General features: G+C 42.7%; 1 protein-coding gene across 1 annotated transcript in view; it reads left to right on the forward strand.

Moving 5' to 3' along the window:
• Window positions 1-18,783, forward strand: part of LOXHD1 (lipoxygenase homology domains 1) — a 140,804-nt gene that overhangs the window by 34,764 nt on the left and 87,257 nt on the right. The window contains exons 9-15 of the mRNA XM_014959844.1: window positions 654-789; window positions 2,566-2,720; window positions 6,043-6,203; window positions 13,866-13,942; window positions 14,787-14,983; window positions 15,315-15,507; window positions 16,315-16,475. Of these exons, the coding sequence (XP_014815330.1) occupies window positions 654-789; window positions 2,566-2,720; window positions 6,043-6,203; window positions 13,866-13,942; window positions 14,787-14,983; window positions 15,315-15,507; window positions 16,315-16,475 (1,080 nt within the window). The remainder of the gene's footprint in view (window positions 1-653; window positions 790-2,565; window positions 2,721-6,042; window positions 6,204-13,865; window positions 13,943-14,786; window positions 14,984-15,314; window positions 15,508-16,314; window positions 16,476-18,783) is intronic.

Below are 18,783 nucleotides of genomic sequence, written 5' to 3' on the forward strand. Positions count from 1 at the left end.
GTTGATTGTGCCCTTTTGTTCGCTTTGAACGAGCATCATTTGATGCCCTGTGTTTCTGGTGGCAGAAGAGTGAATAGTTGACACCACCCCCTCTGCCTTCTCGATGCCACCTGTGCTTTTGTAGGCCTTCATCATACCCTCCCTTCACCCGCTTCGCCAGCCATCAGCAGACTTTATTTGCTCATTATTCTTTTGGAAGGAAGTGGAGATCTTTGATGGCTTGCTGCCATTTTCTGGGTGTTTTCTCAACATGCCACGCACTGATTTTGAGCTGCAAGAACCAGCGGCGGAGGAGCCATCCAGGATTTGCTCTCTGGATTCATACAGTGGCATACAACGAGCAATTACTGAGAGCCACGGTACCCATCAAAACTTCCACAACACCACAAAGTGACTGGAGAAAGGAGGAATTCAAAGCCATCAGCTGTGACAGACTTTGCTCCATGCATCACAGCGGCACACGAGTCGGAACGACGATCTCGTTATTAATGTGTGCTATTTTTCTGCCACTTCCTACTCTTGCTTCCCAGGCAAAAAAAAAAAAAAAAAAAACAAAAAAAACCCCAAACCTGTCAGGAGCTTGTTGCTTTTTTTTTTTTTTTTTTTTTTGTCTTTAAGCCTCTGAACTCACGCAGTGTTTTGGTTTAATGAAGGTAACTCTGCTGAAAACGCTGACAAAAGAAAAATACACATTCAACTGCGGCCGCTGGCTAGATATAAATGAAGACGACAATGAGATCGTGCGGGAGCTCCCTGCGGAGGGATCTCTGGTGACTGAAGTCATGCCAGGTGAGAGCCACGGGCTCCGTGCAGGGGCTTGCTTAGGACCTGAATAGAAAGAAGCCCTCTTTGTGTCAGAGATAGGCGGGCAGACTGATGCAATTCAATTAGCTTCCCTTTCTGGCACTTTCTCTCTGCAGTCTTTTCTGTCTGCGTGGTTGGCTGCATGAAGACTGAGAAATCCCAGGCTCTTTTTCTGAGCAGATTTCTCTGTGGTGGGAGACGGGAGAGGTCTGGCCACAGCGCAATTGTTTCCAGAGCTATATTTATATTGTTGGTTTTTTTTTTTCAAACTTGTATCTTTTCCAGTCTGCCTTAAAATGTGAAATGCCAAGTTATAAGAGATGTTCAAGGAAAGCAAGCCTAGCTGGAATGCAATCTGAAATTTAACAATCATTTTTAGGCTTTAAAGTTTTATTTAGTTATATGCACATTTATGCAGCTGTATGTATAAATGCATAGGAAGTTGCACAGAACAGTAGTTAAAGAGCATAGGCACCTTTCACTATGTTGTGAGCAACACCAACTATTTATTGGGTTACTTCTGTTTGAACTGGTGATTTAATCAAGTAGAGCTGCAGAACTTTGTGTTGGCTTCCTGAAGTGGTCACTTCTGTCTTGACCTTGTGTCACAAGAATCAAATGTACTTGGAGGGGGCATTTTGGAGAGCGGAATATCTCAAGGTGGCCATTGGGACTTCTCTTATTTCCACCAAAGCACCCAATGGAGCTTCACGCTCTGTAGACCACGAGGACCCTGTTTTGTGAAATTTCCAATGAACTCGGTGATCTGCATGCAGCTGAGCAGCTCCGCAGAAGAGGAAGAGTAATTGTAATTGCAGATGTTATTAAAATGTAAATAAACCTGGGTTTGAAATGTGTGTTTAATCAACTGTGGAGTGGGCTGCTTGAGTTCAATGCAGGCACTTTCCCATGAGGTGCCAAGCAGAGGGGAGATGCAGCACCCACGTGTTGGGCTTGCAGTTGGGTTTGGGAAGGGAAGAAGGAAGGAAGGAAGCATTGCTTCTTGTCCCTTCCTGATGCTGGAGAATCTCTCCTGGAGGTTGGTCTGGGGGCTGGTTCTTTGTTGTGAAATTTCTTCTGGAAGTCCTTCACCCAATGGGATGGGAGAGTAGAGATGAGGGTGGGGTGGGGGGAGGAAAGTGACAGCTCAAGATCCATCCAGCAAAATCCTAGTTAAAGATCTCAAAGGTGACAAGAAGGTAAGACACCATCTAAGTTCCTGCACTGTGGGGGTCCCAAGGGGATGGGACCAACTGGGGCTTGTCCTGCCAATACAAAGAGCCCATTCCACAGGTCATCCCTGAGTGCTTGGAATTTTTCAACTTTTTAAACAGCTTTTTGTCTGCCTGCCATGCCCCTGAATGCTGAAAATGATATTTTCCCCAAACATGCTGTTAGAAGTTCCCCAGACCAGGACCCTCTTGGGAAGGCAGGAGGGGAGGTAGGAGACCTGGGCCCTTAGAAGGCTGTGCACTCCAATCACTCCAATTCATGAGGTTTTAACTGAAGAGGATGGCAGTTTTGTGTTCCTTTGGAGAGATTTTATGGGTTTTCTTAATATTTCAGGCCTTCCTTTTTTTTATTTTCTTTTTTTTTCTTTCTTTCTTTTTTTCCCTAAGTGTAAAAGTCAATACATCAGCAGAAGTACCAACTGGAAGTACGAACCCTTAAAATTAATTGCAAGTCTGTGGAAAATGCAGTAAATTCAAATGGCAATTAATCGTGTCGCTGAAATTGTTTTATTAATTTATGTCTCCACAGTGATAAAATACCGGGTGACGATTTGCACTGGGACGGTAAGTGGCAGTGGCACAGATGCCAACGTCTTTGTCTGCCTCATTGGTGACCAGGGAGATACGGGAGACCGTGTTCTCTACAACTGCATCAACACCGTCAATAAATTTGAAAAAGGCAATGTAAGTTCACACAGCATCTCCTTAAGATGGGTTTTAAAGCATGTGATGGTTTGTAGATTTTTTTTTTGAGCTATCTATTTGAAACGTGGCTGATTTCCTTGCCAGTTTGGACTAGGGCATTAGGGAGAAATAAGTCATGTCCACGGAGCATCATAAGAGGTTGTGGTTGGAAGGATGTTTAGATTTGGGTCAGTATGGTCTTGCTTGACATCGGTCTGTTCAAAAAAGTTTCCTGGTTTGCTCCCCAGCCAAATACTGACTGTGAAATTGCATCTTCAGGTTGGGGAAGGCTTCCAGAAAGTCTGTCTGTCTTCCAAGAACCTTTCCTTTCCCTTGGAAAGGAAAGAAAAAAGGAAAAAAAAAAATAAACCTTTCCCCCTCCATCTAATATGGCAAAAATTTGGCTTCTGGGGCAAAGGAAGAAAAAGTGTCTTATTTAATGTGAAAATCAGAACCAAAAGCCTAAATCAATTCCTTTCTATTTCCTCCAGTCTCCCCTCAACCATGCTGCACTTAATTTTTTGTGTCTTATTTTCCATATGTTTTTGTACGCTCATGTCCTGAATGGCGGGGGGTGGAAAAGGCCTGGGCTGAAGACAGAGCTTGTTCCCTGGAAAGCTGGAGATAATGAAGAGGTCAAACTGCAGTTAAAACCCTTGCAGCATTAACAAGCAAATAGTGTGCTGATGTGATCTATGGGGTCAACCTACTTAATATGTATTCAATTATGAGGCGCATTTTGGATCTCTAGGGTCCAACTTAGTCCAGTAAAATCTAATCAGTATCTCCTGGAGAAGATTTTGAGAATCTGATCACAAAACTCCTCAGATTTTCCCTCTTTTGTGTCATTATTTGATTGAAGACTTGGAATGAAAAGAAAATGAGGATAAAAGGAGGTCACGTTTTCAAAACTGACCATTGAATTTAGGCTTCTGAAATATGCATTAACATGTTGTATTTGCCTTTGAATCTCCAGAATTTCCAGTTCTTCTCTGAAATCACTTATATTGCTGTATTTTAAAAGAACTTTCACCAAGGTTTTCTTATGCCTGTACGACCTCTCCGTGGAAACACATGACATTTACATAGTGTGAAAGTTTGTTCTGCTTCCAATTGGTACAAAGGTTTGCAGACATGGGCATTGCAGACACCGTCTTTTTGCCCATGCACTTACATTACAGATTATCTTTTTTATTTTTAAAAGATATGTCCAAGCTGTAAAGGACAGCATTTTGTTATTTGGTGAAGTCTAGTTTTGTCAAAACGGTAGCAAAATGAGTCATGTTTTGCTGGTAGTTTGAAGACTGTTTCAATGGAGTTCCAAAGAAAGATGCTTGGTTCACAGAAGATACAAATATGTTAAACACAGATGATGAGTATTTGATTTTTACTCCCAAAAATTAGTTATAAGGCAACTTGCATGAATGGGGGGGTGGAGGGGGAAGAAAAATAATTTTGGAAATCAATTCACGTGGCTAATTTTATCCGGATGATACAAACCAAACTGGACCCTGTTAATGGAAAGCTGCTCTGTGGGCTTGAAAGCTGGTGAATGAATTGGAAACTATTTAAGGATTGATCTGACAAACTTAGACCTCATATATTCAAGAGACTGAATGAGTACATCTACCCTGATTAACTCAGGTACTCTGTTAAAAAGAAATGTAGCTAAGTCAGCACAGCCTCTAATGTACAGCCACTTAAACCAATAGTACCTTGATTACCAATTTAACTTGAAAAGTTTGCTTGCAGATGCAAACTAACAGCCTGTAGAGAAGGTAAAATTTAAAGATGCCTCTAAATTAGGTGTTTTCCCTGCTGTGGTTCCAGTTAGTTACTTACTCATTAATTTATATCAGCCATTAATATATAAGATGAACAACAGACCTAATGAATTAGGCTTCATTGACTCAATGAGGTCTTGGTACCTTAAAATCCCAATTCAGCAGTTTTGAGTATGTTAGTTACACTTGTTCATGTGTGCAAGCACATCATTAATACTTAAAACAGTGGTAATATGTTTAGTTAACTTTATTTTAAAGGTCAGATTGGGGTCCTGGATGATGGAAAAATCAAGATTGTCTTAATAGTTTTAAATATTTATGTAAATTTTGCCTTGCCACCATGCATTCTGGGAGCTAACTGGATACCACCATACATGTTTCATGGGCTTTTGGGAGATAAAGAATGAGCTTTCTCTTACCTAGAGAGGTGTCTTGGCCAGATGGTAACCACAGCAGTCATGTCTGTTTGTTGGACTATATGCTTCAGATATGTTGTGTGTTTACACACAGAATTTACCATACACATATGTGGCTGTACATAGAATCATAGAATGGTTTGGGTTGAAAGGGACCTTAAAGGTCATCCAGTTCCATGGGCAGGGGCACCTCTGACTACACCAGGTTGCTCAAAGCCCTGTCCCCCCTGGCCATGAACACCTCCAGGGATGAGGCCTCAATAACTTGTACCATAGACACTTGTCTGGCCTAATTCCCAGAGGAGTAACTGGCTCTTTTAAAACAGCTGTCTTTAAAACATCTCTTTTAAAACATCTCTTCTAAAACATCTCTTCAACCATGTGGAATTGCAGCTCCCAGTACGCTCTTGGGTAACAGAGCTCTGGTCTGGAGGGGCCACCACTTGGGCTTATCTATAGGTTGGTGATTTTAGCCTTTTTCCAGGCTTAAAAAAAAAAAAAAAAAGAAAACACTTAAAATTCATATATCTTGTGGGGTAGTAAGGGTATTTGGCTACTGGGTTAGGTTCACACCAACATCTGAACACAACTCATGGAGCAGCTGGAAATACCCCTGTGCAGCCTGATGTCTGCCTGCCTGTCTGGGTTTAAATTGTGCTCAGTAGTCCACGCTGCCTGAATTTAATGCGGAGTAATGTCTTTGAACTGCCCCTCTAAATACCTCTGTGGATCTGGTCTGAAATGACCTGCCCCAGGTTTCCCAGAAAGCTGATATCTGAGCAGGGGTTTGAACCTGGATTTCCTGCCTCTGTGTATGAAATTCTTCATAATCAAATTACTTTTCTTTTTTACAGTTGTGGAGGGCATGCAATGATGTGGGAGATTTAAAATGCTGGCAGATCATATATTTGTAAATCTAATGTTATACATCTAGCACAAATATTCAAGCTTTCATTCCTTGGTAAATTAATTTGGAATTTCTCCTTCATCTTGTGAAGAATTATCTTGCAGCAGGCTGATGATGTTGGTTTGATTGCAATAATAAATTTGGTTGGTTGGTTTGCTTTTAGGGAGAAATATTGCCTTACCTTTTTTTTTTTTTTTTTTTTTTCCTTCTCAAAGGCTGATGAATTCTTCGTTGAAGCAGTAACGCTGAAGCAGGTGAGGAGGGTGAGGATAGGGCATGATGGCAAAGGAGGAAGCAGTGGCTGGTACCTTGCCAAAGTGATAGTGAGGGAAGAAGGACAGCCAGAAAGTGAGGCTGTGGAATTCCCCTGCTACAGGTACTGGAAACAAGAGCTTGCAAATCCCACCTCCATCTATGCGTTTGCCAGACTTTGAAGAGCCTAGCTGTTGCTCCAGGATTGGAATTTTCTGAGCGCAGCTTAATCCTTTTCATTTATTCATCCATTTATTTTTGCTAAGCCTGAAAGCAAAGAGTGTGGATTGGGAGGTTTAAGATTTATTTTCTTTTTTTTTAACTCCCCTTAAAAAACCAACAGCAATCTGAATTGCGAACTTCCCAGCAATTAGCTGAGCAATACAGAGAATTTCCAAAAGGTATAAATACGACCTTCCAGTACCACATCCAGTGCCACTGCAATTGCCTGCTGCAGAAACACTCTCTGCTCAGTCTGCTGGTCTTACTGCATGGGTGGGACAAGGTTCTGGTCCCCCACATGCGCATCCCATCTTTCCAGGAGAAATGGGATGCTCTGTTTGTGTTTGGAGAATGCCAAATTGCTATGTTGCCATCTTGAGAGATGCTTGCATGAAGAGAAATGGATATCGTGCAGACAGAGATAATGGTAGAGCAGGGTAGGCTGTAACTTATCCCTGTGAATGAGTTATAAGTGTATTCTTCACTTTCCTAGACAATTAAGTGGCCAAAAGAAATGTGCTGGACTGAGGCTACCCATGGGGAACACGATGCCCCATCTGTCCTGGCATCAACTAGGGTCTGCCTCAACATCACAGCACAAAATAGAGGGAACTGGGTGAAAACATGGGAGACAAACTTCAGCGTAGCTCAGTGTCCCGTAAGGCCCTGCTTGCCCTCTCAGGATGCCCACCTGATAGGAGGGAAGTCCATTGAGCTCCATTTGTGCCTGGATGCTCCATTGGGCCTGGAGCATCTCTCTCATGAAGAGAGGCTGAGGAACTTGGGTCATTTTAGTCTAGAGAAGAGAAGGCTGAGGGGGAATCTGATCAACTCTTATAAATACTTAAAGGGAGGGAGTCAGGAGGACGGGGCTGGTCTTTGCTCAATGGTGCACAGTGACAGGACAAGAGGAAAGGGGCCCAAATTTGATTTTAATTGAAGTTTCACCTAAACATGAGGAGGAACTTCTTTACTGTGAGAGTGGTAGAGCACTGGAACAGGCTGCCCAGAGAGGTGGTGGAGTCTCCTTCTCTGGAGACATTCAGAAACCACCTGGACAAGATCCTGTGTAACTTGCTTTAGGTAGACCCACTCTGGTGGGGGGGGTTGGACTTGATGATCTCCAGAGGTCCCTTCCAACCCCATATGATTCTATGATTCTATGATTTAACATCAAGTCATCTAAAAAGTTATCTCCTGGGGGACAAGTGGAATTATAAAAAGCAGACACAAAACTGATTTTTAAATTGCAAACAAAGCTAAAAGCACTAAGCCGGTTACTTGTCCCTGTAAATTGGGAAGAACTCCACTGTAGTGAGGGGAGTCAGCCAAATGCATCCCAGGAGACACCCCCAGCCTCTCTGTGCTGCTAAATCCCCGTCACATCAGAGAGCAAACCCAGCGGGGAGACAGCTCGGAGCGGCAGATGCAATGCCATCCTGGCTGTGAGAAGCCAGCCAGCCTCTCCCTTCTCAAAGAACAAACCACCGTGTTGTCACTGCTGCTTTTTGATGCATATTTAACAGCCATATGTTTTACTGAGTTAGGCAGGCAAGAAAGATGGGTTCTTTACTTGGACATGGAGTGTCCACGTGAAGAGCTGCTTTGCTCAGGCTCCTCAGAGACGTTTCTGTGTCTAACTGCACTGTGCAGCTGGCTCATGGAAAAGATATCCCTTTAAATTTTCTCCTTGATTGACCACACACGTAACTGGGTGTCTTCCCTCTGCCAGGAGTGATGATCCCTTTCCCCTGAGATTTAGATCTCTGGGTCATCAGAGTCCACAGAGCATTCTCCTCAACCCAGTGTCTGAAAAAAGGAGGAGGAAAAAAAAAAAAAACAAACCAAGACCTTACCCCGAAAATATTAATGGGGTGCTTCAGGCTTCAAGTCACAAGTGATGGAATTCCACTCTTCTTGCCTTTCTTAATGTCTCTTTTTCCAAGTGATACCAGTGTTACTCATGCAGCTTTGTTTCCTGTCCTTGTGCCAGCATTATCTCTTCCTCTCAGATCGAGAAGGTAACATGACTGATCGCCTCCAAACACAGGGACAGCTGCTCCCTCTCACTATCTTTGGTGCCCGTGTCTCTTGAGAGACGGGGGCATCATCGCAGTATACGGGTGTCGTCATGGAGTCTGGAGATATCTGAGGGCGAAGGTGCTCACCCACTGCATCCTCCATGTGAGGGATAAACATCTCCATGACCTGCAGCATTTGGATGTTCCCCTCCAGTCCTGTAGGCCAAGGACAGCTCATGTCCTCTCTGCTTGGGCAGGTGCTCATAGAGGCCTGCTTCACCTGCTTCTTCAGAGCCAAGATGTTGAAGAAGACTTGGTCAAGAAGAGAGGCCTTCTTTTAGTGAGCCAATGCAAGATAGGTTAGAAACTCCACCTGGGGGACACCAGGGAAGTTTCTGTTTCTGCTTGCCCAGTCCGTGGCCAGCCAGTGGACATGCTGATGTTTTCATTGCCTTTATCTCCCAGACCTGATTAACTTCCACTTTTCTACACAGCACAATTGCATGGTCTGGAGAACACGCCTTCTGCTGCCATGTCCTTACTGAAAGTGACTCCGTTGACTTTCTGCACTGTTACTGTAAGACAGCTAGAAGTCAAAATGCCTTCCCACAGAAACACATCTCACCCGTGCAGAAAGCTTCTCAGCCTTCTTACCTCTGTAAAAACCAGGCTGTGTCACCATGTGGAGGGCAGATATTATAGCAAAGAGCTGGTTAAGGAGCTTCCACTGTAACTAAGGCCCATAGGATATCCCTATAGATCTTCATTGCTTATAAACTGTAGCCTCTCTTCTTGTTATTTACATACTCATATACGTGGCTCTGTTTTGTCTTTTAATTTGAAAGCTTTTTTATGACTCTACAGGAACATCTATTCCCTAATAGTCACAAGAGCTCGATGAGAAGGACTGTCTCTGTTGTGCAAGGGAGCCAGCAGAGATAAAGAGAAGCTAAGTGGATTAATTGTGAGTTTGTGTCAGATTCAGGAAGAGCATCGAGGAATAATGACTCCCAGGCCCGTGCTTTCAACTCTTAAAGCAGTTGGCTGTAAAGGGAACGGCGTGCAGCTCTTCCCAGAGACAGTGTTTTCTAAAGAGGTCATTTGATCTGCGCTTGCAAGGAGTAAATGCGAGCAACTTCTCCCAGCATTATTTGCAGAATTGCTAGTACATCACTTGGGTGCACTGCAGTGTTATTCCTCCCTTATGGCCACAAGACATTATGATATCCGTGCTTTCAGGGACTGAGCACCGAGCCATTCAGTGGCACAACCAAACAATTGATACTTTATAATGTCTGATGTGGTTGAGGTATTGTGACTATGAAAACCACTAGAAAGTTCAAAGTGAAGGAGTTCACCTTTCACTCCAGAACTGGAGCTGAACCTTTTTGAAGCCCAGAACTAAATTCTTCAGGTTCAGTTTTCTCCTCAGGGCTCAGTGGAAGTCCAAGGAGTGGACTAGCTGACATTATCTGAAATAGCCTATTTTTCATAATATTTATATCCCAGCCAGGAATGAATTTTCAATCAGGCAAAGTGGTGAGTTCATGATAGGGTAGAATTTCATATGCTATAAATCATTATAGCTCCACTGAAATCTTCAATGGTTCTTCATTACACTTCTTTCTAAGCATATGGACTGCACCATCCTAATTTTTCTCCAGCACAAGCATAAGGGAATATTGTTAATTATCTGAAGAACAACAGACAGAACATGAATGGGATGATGGACTAGGATGTTCCTGTGAAAGAACATTTATTCAACCAAATGCCAAAACTGTTCATTATACAAAGGATCCAGAGAAACCTCCTTTTGTTGCCTAAAAATAGACTTAAATGTCTGTCTATTTTACACATTTATATCTATAAACTATATTTAAAGACACAAGCAAGTACATATGTATCTGTATTGAATGGATGTGCTAATCATTCTAATTGCACACAGGCCATCATCTGCTGGATTTCAAATGCTTAATATGATGTCATGTCACATATTTTTCCAGCGTTTCCCTGACTCTCTGGTCCCCTAGAAGTTCCCTCTGGAGTGGCTTTCATGTCATATTTATGTCCGCTTTGGATTGTTGGGCATACAATGTCTTTTTAGAACTAAGCATATGATACAGGACACGATTACACCCTTGCAGATCCCACAGTGGCATATGAATTACACAGATCACATGTGAAATGCACAGATTATGTTCCAGTTGTATGGAAGCTCTGGTAAAATAAAAGATTTTGACAGGTCTTTTGTGCTAGGCATATGATGGCACTATACTGAAAATTTCTGTTTTCCACAGCCTGATGTGTTTATAAACCGTCGATCCACTTGTGTTCAGTGTAAGACTGTAAACCCCTGGTTGCAATCTGCTGCTCAGTGATGCACTATTGGAATTACATTGGAGTAAAATTAGGATATTGCAGCATAGGTGCAGAAGGGAAGGAATGCAATGGCATCGCTCTTCCAAATACTTCCTCTGTCACTAGTTACAGTCATCTTCTTGAGAAAATAGTGCTTCTGCCACTTCTAGCTATTTTCTTGGCTGAAACAAAGTAGGGAGCAAGCCTTAAGCCACTTCTGCTGACAAACCTCCCTCTTCCTCTTCCAGTCCAAGACATACTTCTTCCTTTGCCATCAGTAGCTACCAACATTGCTAGAGGGAATTTCTTTATCTAGGGGTGTGTACTTCTTCTTGGATTATTTTTTCTTGTTCATCCTCACTGCTGAAGCAGTTAGCATTTGCCATGCTGCACACAGAGGTCTGTTTCTTGTGGGAAGGATTTTCATCCTGCCACATGGAAGCAGAAGCAGTTCACCCAGATTCATCCTACATTTCTCTAAACCATCAGTTACGGTGAAGGGGACAGAAAACAACAGCATGTACACTGGCAACAAAAGCAGCAGACCCCCCCCAAAAAAAAACCAGAGCAGAAGTGTGTCTACCTTGTGGGCTTCTGCCTTCCCACATTCAATGCTCCTGGGGTGGTGGAGTTCAGGATGGAATTTTGTGGGTCCTCCCAGTTAACATCCATGTATGCAGAAGCATCTTGACTTTTGGGATGGTGTGATCCCCTAGCCATTGGATACCTGTCCAAGGATGTGAATCCTGAGCCAACATCAAGAACTACATGATACAAAGGTATTAAGGACCAGTTCTAACAGGTAAAAAAAAAAAAAGAATCCCCCAACCCCAAACCATCAATAAATGCTTTCTTTCTTAAGACAACACACTGTCTTGGCATGCTCATCTTCTACCCTTCTTGCACTCCTCTCCTTGCTCAGTTCTTGACATCAATTTCATGGTCTTCCCCACAGATTTTTCTGCTCTTCTATCCCCACTACATCTCTCAGCCTCCACTGAGGCACAACACTGCATCTGATGCCCTCATATGGCGTTTGTGTGATCATCACATGTTCACCACCTTCATGCTGACCCCCTTAGCTTCTAGCCCTTCTCAAGCCACCTGCACATGGCCATCTGATTTACAGAAATCCCCCAACCCCAAAACATCAATAAATGCTTCCTTTCTTAAGACAACGTGCTGTCTTGGCATGCTCATCTTCTACGCTTCTTGCACTCCTCTCCTTGCTCAGTTCTTGACATCAATTTCATGGTCTTCCCCACAGATTTTTCTGCTCTTCTATCCCCACTACATTTCTCAGCCTCCACTGAGGCACAACACTGCATCTGATGCCCTCATATGGCGTTTGTGTGATCATCACATGTTCACCACCTTCATGCTGACCCCCTTAGCTTCTAGCCCTTCTCAAGCCACCTGCACATGGCCATCTGATTTACAGAGTGAAAGGGAAGAATACGGGGTAGACTGCGTACCCGACAACCCGCCAGAGCTTAGAGGGGAGCTGGGAGTGAAGATGTGTGACTGTGTGGTGGGGCTGTATGCACCTCTTTTGCATGGACACTTCACTTCTGGGACCAGCTGGCTCTAGCTCATGTTTGGATATTGGTTTTTTGCATGGTTTCTTTGTGCTTATTGTTTTGTTCTGGGTGGGAAGGGAAAGGAGGATCCTAAGAAGATAATGTTCCTTCTGATGGATGAAATGAAGGACCTGTTGTCCTCAGTGTTCCAAAATGCATGGTTACCTCTTGGTGACCATGACAAGTCCAACTGGTCATGACCGTGAGCTGTGCTGGCTTATTGCCAGTGAGACACCACATGTGAGTGGGCAATTGTTGGTGTCCCAAAGTCCCTGTTATGAGGGTTGTTTGCTGGTTGCCAGGTGTGCTGGCTCATCAGCAAAACCAAAGGTGGGAGATTAAGTGGGAAGTGGGCTCTCCTCCTTTTTTGGGTGTGAGGGGTAGCCAAGGAGGACACACGTGGCACGGCGACGTTGCAGGAAGACTGCCATACGTCTGCGCTACGTATGCTTGTGGAGAAGCAGCTCTTCTGCAGTCTGGTGTCATTCACAGTGACCTTCTTTAAGGCCACTGTGTGGCCTTCTTTAAGAAGAAACAGTTTCTGGGGCCTTTGTTTTTCTCTTTCTAGTTCTGGGAATAATTACAGCAATTTAAATAGCCTGCATGACCTGTCAGAGCTTACTCACTTGTCCTTTGTTCAGCCCCGCTGGTTTCAAGCAGCATTTTTAACTGCAAAAGGTGCTGCTACAGGTAGCTGTGTACCTGACAACAAGGAGCTTTCTGGGAACTGTGCCTGCTGTCACGACGCAATTCTGGGGGACTGAAAAGTGAGAAACCTCTGCCAGGGTCATTGCTGTCATCGTATGACTATTGCTGTACAGCATATGATGGGTTTGGGGCTGTAATTCCTTCATCCCCGAGGCTCAAGGAGCAGCTGTGAAGGCTACCAGATTAGCAATTGGTTCCCCTCCATTTTTCCTTCAGATTTTTTTTTCCCTTGAGACCACGCTACATTTTGTTTTGTGACTGGTAAATTAGTGTAGTTGAATCATCAGAATGATGTCGAGAAACAATGAAAATCCTTCCTTTTGTTGATGTGAGCCGCCTCCATATATACCCAGCCCTGAAAGTGGGAACAACATCATTCAGCCCTTCCTTGGTGGAGGAAAAAAAGTTATGTACTTATTTGTAAAGAGAGGAAAAGAGATGATAAACTAGTGTAAGCAACAGCACCAAAAAAAAGGGAGTTTTAGTAACTTAAATGTCCTGAAGGTTGTAATCGATGTGGCTAGTAACAAAGGCTGCAAGTATTTCTGCTCAATGAAGGTCAATGCTTTCAAGAGGCTGAGACCACCTATTTACAGGAATAACTTGTGCCTGCAGAGTTTGTGCTTTCCAGACAGATGGATGTCACAGCAGATGGTTGTCTACTGTGCTACAAGCAGGGGTCTCATGATCTCTCTGCTTGGAAAACCGGAGGTTTGAACTGTGACTGCTGTAGGGTCTGGTCAAGCCCCTGCGAATGTAACAGAGATATAGAGCCACGTAAAAATATCTTTTTGACTGTGGTGGGAATTATCACTGTGTGTGGAGCCAGCCTAGATTTTGAAAGGTTTGATAGGTTACTATTTATTCAAAGATAACTTACTTCTCTTTGTAAACCAGATGGCTTGACAAAAATGAGGATGATGGTCAGATTGTCCGAGAATTAGTGCCTGCTGGGGAGTCACCAATGCTAAAAAGTGAGTTTAGCTTGGAAAAAGAGAAGGTCTGGTTTGAGCTGTGTATATATGTGCATTTTCTTGTACTTAATAATTCATGTCAGTTCACAGTAAATCTACAGGGCTTTTTTTGCCATTCTTATGCAAAAAGCTGCAGTAGGTCACTTGGGGGAGAAATGCCTCTGACCCTTAAATCCTAGTTTATGAAAGGGATTAATTTGCATAAAAGAGAATGATTGCAACATTACATATGTAGAAAAAAACTTTGATTTTTCGTGCCACGATTTCTTTAAGAATTGCATTCTTGTATAGCTTTCTCTGAAGCATCTTGAATTGCTACTGCTTTAATAGAGTAGATCCCACTGAATAACATGGTGTTGCCTGAAGAAAATCACTGAAAAGGTTACACTGTCCTTTTCTGGAAAACCAGGGCTCCAATACTGTAATTTTCTAAAAAAAAAACACTTAACAGAGCTCAGGTTGAGATGTTTTTTGTTTTGTTTTAGAAAAAACAGCCAAAGCTATTGAATTAGATTGTGAGCATAAAAAAAGGTGGAATCACCTCACTTGCCTAAGCTCATTTTTATGGTGAAAGGGGGGAGTACAGGGTATTTTCTGCTTATTAGTGTAACTGTTTCATCTCTTACGATTTGGTGAAGAATTCCAAGGTGTGACAGCTCACCCAGTGTGGTCCTAAGATTCTGGATGCATGAACGGAGGAGCAAAGTCCTTTCTGTGCCTGTAGCTGGAGCCTACCCCACTCCTCCCTCTCTCCCCCTCCATTTTTTGTTTGAAGGCAATAGCCTGGCTGAGCACAGGAGATGCCACTCACGTCTCTGTATTTCATACATTGATCTCACTCTAGATGTCAGCTATCACATCAGCGTGAAGACGGGAGATATCCCGGGTGCCAGCTCAGACTCCAAAGTTTTCATCAAACTCTACGGTGAAAAAGCAGATTCCAGCAAAGAGACTCTCTTGGTCTCTGATAACGATCTAGGCAATTATTTTGAACGTGGTCGAGTGGATGAGTTTACCCTAGATACGATGGATATTGGGAAGGTAAGAATTAGTTGCAAGTGGCTCAGTGCTTCGTGCAAGTGGCTGAATTCAGAATCAATATGTAGCTAAGGACTGAATGGGATGTGAGAACCTCTGACCTTTGCATGGGAGAATAAGAAATACATTTAGTATGGGCTATTACGTCAGCAGTCTAGTGTACATGCTGGCATGTGAAGAATGTGTTTAAATAGTTAAACACACACATAAATGTATTATATAAATTATTTACTTGGGTAAATAATAAAAGGGTGTCAGAGGAAGGAGATATTAAGTAAATTCTGTTGTGTTGGGTTTTCTTCTGCCCTTTTCATTTTTCTTTGCTTTTTTAAAGATCAACCGAATACTGATTGGACACGATAACGTGGGTCTCCGTTCTGGCTGGTTCCTGGCCAGTGTGCAGATCACGGTTCCAGTCCAGGGAAGGCAGTACATGTTCCCCTGCAACCGGTGGCTCGACAAAGATGAGGCTGATGGCAGGGTGGAGGTGGAGGTCTACCCGAGTGAAATTTTGCCTATTGAGAAATGTGAGATAAAACAACACATTGAGAAATTTGTGCCTTTTTTTTTTTTTTTAATAGTTAGGACTAAATTTGTATTACTGGGGTTCTTAAAGGACCAGGACACTACTGTCTTATACAACAAAACCAAAAAATTTCCTGTCTCAAGGAGCTTCTGTTGGTGAGGACAGCAAATTATTCTGATGTTTGGGATTCTTTTTTTTTTTTTTTTTTTTCTAAAACAGTTGGAAAACCACTACTGAGTTTTCCATCTTAGTTTCCGGAGATTGTATGGGTTCTGATTTTTTCATGTTTACCTGCCCCAGACCTGCACAAACACCTCCCATCCTTCTTGTATTATACCATTGGCTGGAAGGGAGAGGCCATTTGACAAATAACAACCAAATTACTACTGTCTATTTGGCTTTTATCAGTAGATTTGGGATTTTTAAGGCTATGGTTAAAATTTGCCTTGGGATCCTGAGAAAGGAGCCTGTGGTTTTCCTCTGCTCAGTGTAACTTGACACTTTGCGTTCCCTTGTGTTATGTTAAGGAGATCATTTAACCACTCTATAGTTGACCCTGAAACAAAATTCCCTTTTAAGGCTCTATTTTGCACCCCTCTGATGCTGCCTTAATACTTGTAAAAGGGAAAACTCTTAGGTTAAGTCCTCAGTGAAGAGATGTATTATCTCACATTTGGTTTGGATAAGAGCAAATGGTCGGCTGCGTGGTCATTTGTTAAGACAAGGTAATCTAATTTTGGACCTGAGCCCTCGGGATTGTTGTTATCTGAGCTTCTCTGCTGATTTAATTGCTTTATTTTTGGACTAGTGATAAACTACGAGGTGTCTGTAGTTACCGGAGACGTGCGGGCCGCAGGCACCAATGCCAAAGTCTTCATGCAGATTTATGGTGAGACTGGAAAAACTGAATTGATGATCTTGGAAAACAGATCCAACAACTTCGAACGGGGAGCCACAGAAGTCTTCAAGGTATGATGACGGCAGTCATTGCTGCTTCTATGAGGGGAAAGAAATGACCAATCGAAACCGAGACATCACCAGGTTAATGGGCCCAATCTTACAAAACAACTGAATTTTTAACAAAATTGCCAGGTCTGTTGATATCTGCTGTACCCTCTCCACATTTTTGGGAGGTTTTGTGTTTCTTTTGGGAGGTTCTGTGTTTCTTTTGGGAGGTTTTGTGTTTCATGGAGTGACTTTCTTCTGAGAGACTGGTAGCAAAGGTGTCATGGAAGAATATAGTCTAACAGCAGCATTTATTTTCCTTTACTTTCAAAAGAAGGTACTTAGGTTAGATCTCAAAAGACCTTAAACTTATATTTTGGGCCTGACCACGTTATTGTCCCTTTTCTTTATCTACTTTGGGGAAAAACAAACCCCATATAGAATATAAGGGATCCTGGCTTTGCCTGCAGTCACACATGCCTTATGCCACTGGTACATGTTGTCAGCCCAACCCTGCAGAGGTGTGCTGCTGTAATTTCTGTGGACATGTGAGTGCCCCATGGATTTTTTTACTGCCTGCAGCACTAGGCTGGCGAGCAATGCGCCATCACGGTGCATGTCAGAGCCACATCCTTCTGTACAGAAGTAACCTCAGAAGACACCAACATCTGGACAGTAAAGCACAGAGTCCAGATGGAAGCAGGATTTAAGGCACATCTGTCACATGTGCTCACAGCACAAGGCTCAGCACGGTGGTGCCTAGATCTCTTTGTGAATTTGCAGTCCCAGAGAGGTGGGATCCATCTCACAGGCTCAAAGAATGGTTTGGGACCTTAAAGATCATCCAGTTCCAACTCCCCTGCCCTGGGCAGGGACACCTCCCACCACACCAGGTTGCTCAAAGCCCCTCCAACCTGGCCTTGAATGCCTCCAGGGTTGGGGCAGCCACAGCTTCTCTGGGCAACCTGGGCCAGGCTCTCACCACCCTCACAGTGAAAAATTTCTTCCTAATATATCATCTAAGTGTCTTGTTTTTCAGTTTAAAACTGTTTCCACTCATCCCATCACTCCACTCCCTCATCATTGTTCACCACCTACCTGGAACTAGTTGTGGAAGCTCCCTGAGTCTTCAAGACTGGAGAATCCTTCCCTTTGTCACTCTCTAAATGGAGGTGCCTTTATCCATAGCTTTACCGCAGTTTTTTAATATGTATTTTTAAGATGAGTTCACATCTTCCTGCCTCAGTTTCTTGCTTTACAGAATGGATTTAGTGATGTTTATCCATTTTTAATGAGTTCCTTGAGATTTAAGTTGAATAGCACTTTATAAATGTTTGGTTTTTTATGACTCTATAGTTTTAAGATTAACTTTCTCTGATTTTAAAGGAAATAGGTTTTCCAAAATTTATGAGTAAAAGCTATTAGCCAATATCTGATTTATGGTATAGCCATATGTACAGTGTTCTGTTTACATAGCCATGTTTATATCCTCTCTCTGATGTTTATTGTTGGGCTTTAAAGTTCTGCTCATTTTCTGTGATTTTTTCTTATAAGTACACAAGGCCGAAGCTGTGAAGCATGAATAGACAGATCCTCTATCTCTTTCATGTTATAAATATTTACAGAAAGATATAGGCAAGAACAGGATTCTGTGAGCTACATACTAATAGGAAATGTCATCAGATATAGACAGGGCATGCAGGATGATTATAGCAAATCTAAGGATAAAGCAGTGTAAGGAAAGACACATTCTTTATGCCAGGGCAGCTGGATCAATTTTAGTTTTCTGATAAGCATCTTGTGTGCAATCAATTTTGTTTTAATCTACTATAGAAAAAAAAACTTCTTCTAGACTGAAACCTTATATGCCAAGATGCCAGATTTCAGCCTGAAGCAAATATTTGCAAGTTTTATAACATAAACACTGCCTAATAGCATAAGCAATCATCAGAAACAGGTCATTGGTTGTTGAAGGATTGTGTGGAGTAAAACCTTCTATCCTACTTCATTAGGTAGTAATCCGGACAAATAATCTAAACCAAGAAGGTTTTGTATCTGCTGTATTGACTAGAGAGATGGAAATCTTCTTACTGGTATAGCCTTCTGCCACTGATGCATTGTAATCACTAATGATTGTGTCTTCTCTGCTCACTGGCAAAGTGAGGAGACACTTTTTCTACTTTTTCAGATGAGAAGTAAGGAGAAGGGCTCTCCAAGCCCTTGGTCCGTATCAGAGGTCAGGTTATCTGAGTCCAAGTTTACTGCCTTTTTGCTGTACCATCATTGATTCTTGCCTTGTGTTAAGCATTAAATATATGTTATTATTCATTTA

This window comes from Calidris pugnax, unplaced genomic scaffold (assembly GCF_001431845.1).
Source record: "Calidris pugnax isolate Ruff unplaced genomic scaffold, ASM143184v1 scaffold474, whole genome shotgun sequence".
NCBI lineage: Eukaryota > Metazoa > Chordata > Aves > Charadriiformes > Scolopacidae > Calidris > Calidris pugnax.